This window comes from Vollenhovia emeryi, unplaced genomic scaffold, assembly GCF_000949405.1.
Source record: "Vollenhovia emeryi isolate VEMERY1.0 unplaced genomic scaffold, V.emery_V1.0 DF939171.1, whole genome shotgun sequence".
Taxonomy (NCBI): domain Eukaryota; kingdom Metazoa; phylum Arthropoda; class Insecta; order Hymenoptera; family Formicidae; genus Vollenhovia; species Vollenhovia emeryi.
This window is the reverse complement of record NW_011967195.1, coordinates 1,397,141-1,405,529: the sequence shown is the minus strand read 5'-3', so window position 1 is coordinate 1,405,529 and position 8,389 is coordinate 1,397,141. Positions and strand designations below refer to the sequence as shown.

At 41.2% G+C, this 8,389-nt stretch overlaps 1 protein-coding gene across 1 annotated transcript in view; it reads right to left on the bottom strand.

Moving 5' to 3' along the window:
• Positions 1-5,648: 5,648 nt before the first annotated feature.
• The window catches only part of LOC105563826 (apolipophorins), a 32,242-nt gene continuing 29,501 nt past the window's right edge, over positions 5,649-8,389 (bottom strand). The window contains exons 21-26 of the mRNA XM_012015763.1: positions 8,066-8,249; positions 7,727-7,865; positions 7,185-7,373; positions 6,500-6,745; positions 6,144-6,347; positions 5,649-5,997 (exon numbers count right to left, since the gene is read on the bottom strand). Coding sequence (XP_011871153.1) covers positions 5,968-5,997; positions 6,144-6,347; positions 6,500-6,745; positions 7,185-7,373; positions 7,727-7,865; positions 8,066-8,249 — 992 coding nt within the window. The 3' untranslated portion in view covers positions 5,649-5,967. The remainder of the gene's footprint in view (positions 5,998-6,143; positions 6,348-6,499; positions 6,746-7,184; positions 7,374-7,726; positions 7,866-8,065; positions 8,250-8,389) is intronic.

The following is an 8,389-nucleotide window of genomic DNA, read 5'->3' as shown; positions in this document are numbered from 1 at the left end:
AGCGTGCGTGACGTTCATGATATTTAATGGGTTAATTAATTATCGCTAAGTGCCCGCGGGTGCATGAGAATTTTCTAAGAAAAAGTTTTCCATGAATTTTAAATGCGCGCTCCCCTCGCCGGCCTTGCCTCCCCCCGCCGCGGCTCCGCGAATGTATCCGCGAACAGGGTACGCGCTGTACACGGACTGACCCTGTTTGCGGACACGCGGAGAAGCCGCGTGTCATCTCCGAACGATGGCCGGAAGTCGCGAGAGAGGAAGAAGCATACGGCGCTCCAATTCCCCCGGGAGATTATTTTTCAATTTGTACGCGCGACCGAATACCCCGACTCTTCGGCGAACCGAGCCGAAGCGACGCGCGAACGAGACGAGATCTTCGTTCTTCGCGCGGTCTCGAGAGGAAGTTAATTAAAGACGGACGCTGGACCTCCGATTTAGGGAGGATCGCGAAATGCCGCGAGACGGTCGGTGACGAGCGAAACGAAGACGGGCAGCTAATCAAATTGTCGCCGATTCTTCTCTTTTCGGAGAAACGACCGGCCGCGCGGGGCCCGGTCGGCGATGAATTCGCAATCGAGTTCGTTTCTGGGTTACCGTGCGCATTTCGTTCCGCAAAAGTCGTAAAATGTCAGACTGTATTTCAGTACTTCCGCGCAAGTAGCAAACGATGGAAAACTAGTCACTTTCACTTTCGTTGAAGCAACAACGATCAGGCGGAAGTTAAGTCGCTCTAAGCGTACAGATTAGTGTATCGGCAGATAGTAATTATTCCTTATTTAATATCGCTCCTCGGTGTCGACATGGGATGTAATTATCGTTAAGCTACTCGATTGTAGAGCTCGTATATTCGAAGAATTCCTTTACCGTCCTTACGTTAAGTGTCTAAAACTATCATTTCCTGCGTGTATACAGGGTGTATCTGCAACAATGCTCTGAACTTTAGGAGCGTATTCTAGAGGTCAAAATAAGACTTTTTCTCCCCTACGAACATGGGTCCGCAAATGAACCTCCTCCGAGCTAATTGTGAAGTGAAGTAAGCCACTGAAATGAAAAGGCTAGCAACGTATATCGCGAAAACATTAATTCGCCAAGCTGGCGGTTTCGAAGACTCAGTTTTTTAAATGACTTTACTGTTATCTACTAAAAAATGCCTTGCGTGTTCCGAATTTGTTCACGCAGAATGCTAATGTTATTTTGACGTTACCTGTCACGCTATCTTGAGAGATAAATAAATTTGCGTTGCGGGTGTTCGGTCGAATTTTAGCTCGGAGGTCTATTTGCGGACCCCATGTTCATACACTGAGAAAATAGGATATAGGATAAATTTCATCGGATGTATCCATAATTTAATCGGAAAAATTAACCACCGGAAACACTATTTAATTGCTTCGTCGGACGACAATTTTTCTCAGTGTAGGGAAAAAAAGTCTTATTTTGACCTTCAGAATACGCTCCTAAAGTTTACAGCATTTCAGATACACCCTGTATATATGTTTATATATATATATATATATATGTACACAAAACCGCGCCCGTAAATTAACCGTTCAATTAACTTTATCGATCGTATATTGTATGCGTCTCGTTTACGTTGCGAAGAATTTCGCATTTCGTTCTAGGCAGAAATGAAATTCGGCGTTGTTACATCACCGCTGGTATAAATTGTGATATTATTCGAGAGGGCTGTTGTGTTCGATCATTGGTGGTTCACAAATGAATTTCGCTCGCGGACCTGGACTTTAGGGAGGATATATGATTATGTAAAATATCGTTAACACTGTACGCGATTCACGTAAGCTATAAATACCGATCGTCTGCTTTGTAAAGCGTGTCACATCGCGTTTACTATCTTGCGAATTCGTAAAATTAATTGAATCTGTATCGGAAAAAAACCGATGTCGGATCGTGAATCCACGACGAGCGTCGAATAATATCAAGTGGCGACGGTGGCTCGTGAATCCACGATCGACTGGCGAAGTTATGATTTAAATAAAGCAAATAGACCAACTTTTAAGACCAGAATAAAAGAATAGTTATCACGTAGATAGATTAATACTGTATAGACTGAGGTATATCGCGAGAGTAGTATTTTGACATTCGTGATAGTTCGTGCGTCTCGCCAAAAAAAAAGAAGAAGAAGAAGGATGAAGGAAAAACAGTTTAGGTTCTCTTCCGTTCGGACATTCACGACTTCCCCTCCTTTCCTTCCTCGAGATCGTTGATTTTTGTGAAGCCGTCACGAGGTGTTGATTACGTTCGCTGGAAAATAAAGTTCTCGGACAGTTTATCTTTTTTATGACTCACACGATAGATGGCTCGCTAAAATATATTTAAAAATAAAGTTTAATAAATATTTCAGAATGGAAAAGAGAGGACTCGCTGTTATTTCTCCGCTCCCAGCGCGATTCAGGGGTAGGTTTTTTTTTAATTTTTCCCCCCTCGCAAGTATCCGCCAGGAGTGACCGCCGGCGAGATCGCGAGATTTATTCCCGCGCGTCCAACTCTCTTTTACAACGGCAAATAATAAACGCGTTACGTAAACGGGCGCGCTGTTTTCTTTTTTGAGGAAAATAATAATCCCGGAGACCGCAAAAAATACATCAGAGCGGATGCTTAGGGAACGTCAGAACTTTCCCGCGCCATTACTCATACCGAATTTATGTAAAAGCGCCTGTACGTGCTCGCAACGCGGCGAGGAATATCCCAGCCCGGCAAAATCCAGCCTCGCCGTGTTCGCTCTTTGACGTCACGCCGCGCTTACGCGCGCACAACAGATCGACGGGCTGCACCGCATAATTCAGCATGTAAAGCCGACGATGACTTGTGTCGTTTCGGAGCGAGAATTCCTGTCGCCCCGTGTTCCGCGCCGAGGGCGCAAAAATAACCCGTTCGCGAGGACCTTATCGCGTAAATCCAGCGTTTAACACCAGCGAACGAATTTACTGTGAATAATAAGCGGCATGGAACATAAACAGGCGGCGATTTTAATCTCTTCGCGTTCAATTTAAATTTTCTTAAAATACATCCTCCGCGAGGTGAATGTTATAACGTAAAATAATTGAGTCCCCTTCCGAGTAAAACCGACGCGTTGCCACTTGTTACGTAAGTTGCATTCGCTTCCTCGAGATTATTAGCAGCGCTCGCTTTACGCGATGTTCGACTGTGGCTTCTTGATTTAGGCCTCGGTGATTAGGCTCGCGTGATCCTGTCCATTTGCGGGATGTTACGTGTTTCTTGATACGCGAGTTTACCTTTAACGACACATATTTCCAGATGAACTCGGAGTTGATTTCTTCCTCGTCGAAGATGTCGAGGCACCAGTGGTTTTCGACTTGGGAATGATTGATGAAGGTGCTTCTTGCCGAGCTAAACTTTGCAAACGGATAAAATCTGTTTGTCGTTACAGGGGAACGTATTATATATGCGGAAATATCCATTTTCGATCTTGATGGATTTCAAGCACACAAAATATTTGTGTAGCTGACAATAAGAGACACGTGTTTCTTTTCTCGTGCGTTTAGGAATTGAAAGCCATTGAAAGTCCCTTAAAGGTAACGCAGTATTACATCTGATTCCGACCGTCGACGCTGTGAGATACAAATATTTTAGACAGAGATTTTACAGTCTTTAATGTATCTTTTAATCATTCAAGTCTTCGAAATGTCTCGTGTTAATATTAAACGTCGTATTTCTCATTGCGTTTTCCACAATCTTTGAAAAGATTAAACATCCAAGTGCGTTTTAGGTGATTAAACGATTAAAGTGTTTATTTGTTGAGATAATCTTATCGGGAGATTTCCCTTGTAAAGAGCTTTTGTGCAATTATATCATTTTGCTTGTGAGACGTAGTCTTGGTAAAACCATATGTCTGCTCGTTTTGAAGAAAATATCGTATTCCGTTTCTCGTAGGAAATATCGAAAATCCCGAACAATGTTGAAGTCAAGGAGATAAACCCGTGAGATTCGACCATGACACGTTTGGATAATCATTTAAGTCTTCTCTCGCAATGCCTCATATTAATATTAAACGTCGTATTTCTCATTACATTTCTCACAATCTTCGTAAATTCCAAAAGATCAAAGTGCATTTTAGATGATTAAACGATTAAAGTGTATTTTTATTGAGATATTCTTAAAAAGAGCTTTCGTTATTATCATTTTATTGACGTAACTTGGTAAAAACATATGTCCACTTGTTATGAAAAAAATATTATCGTATTCCGTTCCTCGTAGGAAATATCGGAAATCCCGAATAATGTTGAACTCGAGAAGATAAACCCATGAGATTCGACCATGACACGTTTGGATATCTTGCAAAGATAGAGAAGCAGGAAAGTGTTATCTCGCAGCTGGGGAAAAAGCTAGTATTGGCGTGACGCGAATAACACGGTAATTTAATTCTCTAAAACGCGATTTTGCGAAATAACATTGTTTACACGCGCAAATTTACATTACATATTTTAATAACGCGTAAAATAATGTGCATCTTTGCAAAAACTGAATCGATGCTAAAGACTTAAACATTTCGAAGAAACTGAATGGTCGTCGCGTACATGAAACTTCTAATTAAAATAGTTTTCCATTTAAATTAATTCGAGCTAAAAATCTATATCGAAACTTCAAAGGATTTTTGAAACTTTTGAATATACATTTAATAAAAAAAACCTATTTGGGTTTTATTTCTAGCTGTTACATAGCACACCTGAATGTCTACTTGCTAATTAATTTCAAAAATATTTGGCTTTACTGTTTTTGCTACAACACTTTTGTCGAGAGTTTAATTACGAAAACATGTTGAAAATCGAAAGCCGCGATAAACAGTGACTTCTGACATTTCCGTTGAATAAAAATCAATTCTAGATTGGTCGGAGAATCAAAGTCGCAAGTTGTGGAACGCTATATTTAGGACTAATAAAAAATATATCCTGGCGTATTATAGTCCTGACAAGTCCTAGTAAGCACGACAACGCACATTTAGTTTTTCTCTCACGCAATCGAGTCGCGTTTACGTGTTATTATTGTCTTAAGCTTTCAGGTGTGTCGGATGTGAAGTCGTTTGCGTGAGGCAATTTCACTACTTTTCGTAAAACATTAACTTGTTTTCCCTCCATGTAGGCCCATTCATCTTTAATCCAAGGTATCAGAAATAATCGTGTGCATGTTTCAAGAACTATATATAAACTATATGAAATTATAATTTATGATCGTTAACGATTGTCATCGTTATAATTTTAAATGAAGTAGGGTGGAATTTTCAGAAATAAGCTGATGTATTTTTGAAAGTTACAGAATAAAACCGGTGCATGTCAAATGTCAAATGAGTTAAATCTTGCCTTTGGAAGGCGTATAGATATAAAACCACGATTTTCAAAGCTTGAGACGTAATGCACGATAATAGTACATCTCGAAATGTTCAAGTCCTACTTGAAACAAGTTCTTTAACGCTCGATGTCTCGGGGTCGTGATATCAAGATATGGATTCTCCGAGGTAACCGAAAGTTTCCTCTGGAACTTTGTGCGTGCAAAACACGAAACTCTATTATACGCATAAAATAATTATGATACTTCTTCTCTCGCTGCGGCTCGGACAGAGGTAAAAATGTTGCCGGAGGGCGCGCGGAGGCATTAACAAGCTTTCAGCACGCACAAACGGTATTGTTCAGTGTTTATTTCTCTGTGTAAAACATCGCCGGTACATCGATAAATGGCACACCAATTTACCGCATTCGCATTGATTCGCGCACGTTTATGTTGCATCTAGAAAACTGAGGAAGTTGTCGCGAGGTACAATTCGTATCTCGCATCCAACATTCTTTTCGGTCTGTGGAGCAATATCGACCGAATGATGACCAAATTATAATCACTTATCACTCTATCAAAAAGACTTTTACGATATTGTAACAAAGTAACAAATAGATTACATCTAAATTAATTAGAAATAATGGTATGCGTAGTACTGTGGCTCCTTCAACCCTTCACTCCACCTTTCGTGTGTCTCTGCAATATAATATCACCGCGATAAGACAACTCATATCATTCGTAACGCCGATGTCACCTCGGCTAAATTTACACATCGTGTTGGCACTAACTGCCGCCAGCTCACGGTTATTACCGCGATTATGGTTTAAAGCGTGCACACTTACCGCAAGTTGTTCCTTCTCCTTGCGTCCCACGATCTTACAGCGAGGATTTCCGAATCCGTGTAACTGGTTGCACACGCAATCCTGTTCAATTTCGACACTCGTGAGGTCCTCGGCGATCTTCCGAGCGGCAATCTGAGCGAACTGCCGCTTCTGATTCGGTTTAGCGTCCGCAAAATTGTTGGTACTGAACGCCGCTCCGCCAGACTGCAACAGCGTTACATGTGATAACGATCTAACTGCTCTTCGTTATTTATTCTCTATGCATTTAAAGTGTGGTCAATTTCTTTATTAATTCGAAATTATCTCAGTTTCGAGATGCCTAGTTGATATATTACTTTTTTTCTTCGCGTACTTACCGTGACAGCAAAGTTGGCGCACACATCGTCTGTAGAGAGTACCATGTTGCTCTTGAGTTCGGTGTTTCCGGTCAGCGGCTTCTTCTTGCTGTCGCCGAATACGTACACGCTGTCGCTATCGTAACCAACAATGTTCTTCTGCACTTTGCCAGAGACCTGGATGTCATCGGTATGGTACATGTGGTAGTAAGTCAGACCCAAATCTCGGTACACCTTGTGTCCAAGTATAAGCCTCAGTTGTTGCAGCTGGAAAAGCGATTTGGAATCCCTGCGTTAGCGTTGACAAATGAAGAAGTAACAATATTACGCCACGATTCTACAGCAACGCACGGTACTTTTTCACTAAGGATTTTTACAGTTTTCGCCGGCGTCTAATTTTAATTAGTTTCTCGCTTTTGCTTGAAATTACGTTCGAGCATGATGGAGAATAAATTACAGTTGGGCGATGTCGACGAAACCATTCGTAAATTTTTAATATATTCAACGTTGGACGATTATGGACTTGGGCTGGTATTTGTCGTACGACAAATTTTCCAGGTGTGCTGATTGGCTGCAGAATAGAAAAGTTCTTGAGTCTCTAGAAAATTTTATGTTCTGCGACCAATCAACGTACTTAAAAAATGTGTCGTACAATAAATATAATACCAGCCTTAGGGATACAACGGGACCGCGAATAGAAGCTCACCGATAGCGGTAATGGACTCCTCTCGCATCGGGTCGCGAAGACTGCGACGACAGCCCTGACCGCGCCAGGTCTATACGGATAGTTAATGGCTTCCTCGTAGGCATCGGTCAGCCTGAAGGTGCCTAACTCCACGTCTAGTCTTTGCCCAAGGTACGTCATTTGCTGTTCAAGATTACCCTTCTTAGCCTCCTGTGAACAGACGATAGGATCAAGTATCTCCTATATATCGAAAGGATTATATCTCTCAATTTCACATTGTTCAATAGTAGTGTTAAATTTAACTTAATGAGTAGTCGCCTCCTACTCAATCTGCCGTTAATTCAATTAAACAACGGAGTTAAAAGAATCCATAAGATGAGTTGGATAAAAAACTTTACTTGTTTCTTAAACTATGACTGTTAAAATAATAAATTTTGCTACACGCGGTTGTTAGAAGTCACAACATGTTGAGTAGGAGCAGTGGTGACTACTCATTGAGGCAAAGTTGACTCGTTGAGTCGCTATTTAACAGTGCCATATAATTTCGTGAAACGATAGATTACCTCAAACGTAACAATCGGCTCTGGCTTGCCGAATTTCATATTCTTCACCTCGCCCTCGATGTTGGTATCGCCGTTGGTGGTGTAGTGTTGCGGCCATTTCATGTGCTCGGCGAAACCGATTAAGTTGATGCGAACGTCCCTGTTGAGACACAATCAATATGAATGAAAAGTTAAAGAAGAAATATTACAATACGCGACGTTAACGCGAATCGTAATACGAGTCTGTACAGCTTGGAGCGCATTCTGATCTTTCAAACGTCTTCCTGGATATCTTTACAATTGATTTCTGTACTTGTGAAACGTAATTTCGGCACTTTTATAAGAATAACGTTCACATACGTTATGCCCTGTTGCTTGAATTCCTCTCGTAGGTCGGTGACCAACGTTGGAACCAGATCTTTAAAGATTTTCTCGTTGTCCTCTACTTGTTCGACTACCAGAACAATGTCGGCTTGATTTTTCGGGCTTTTAACACTGAAGGTGTCACCAACGTCGATTGATTTCTCGCCAACTTTGCAGTGTGCTAAAATGTTAAAATGTATTTTTCTAAGAATCGGTGTCTCTTTGTCCGTTTTTGAAAACTCGTATTTATTTCAAAAGCACTCATTCTACGTAAGTCTACAACTAACATGAGAAATATTTAATATTCCCATATCGCGTGTG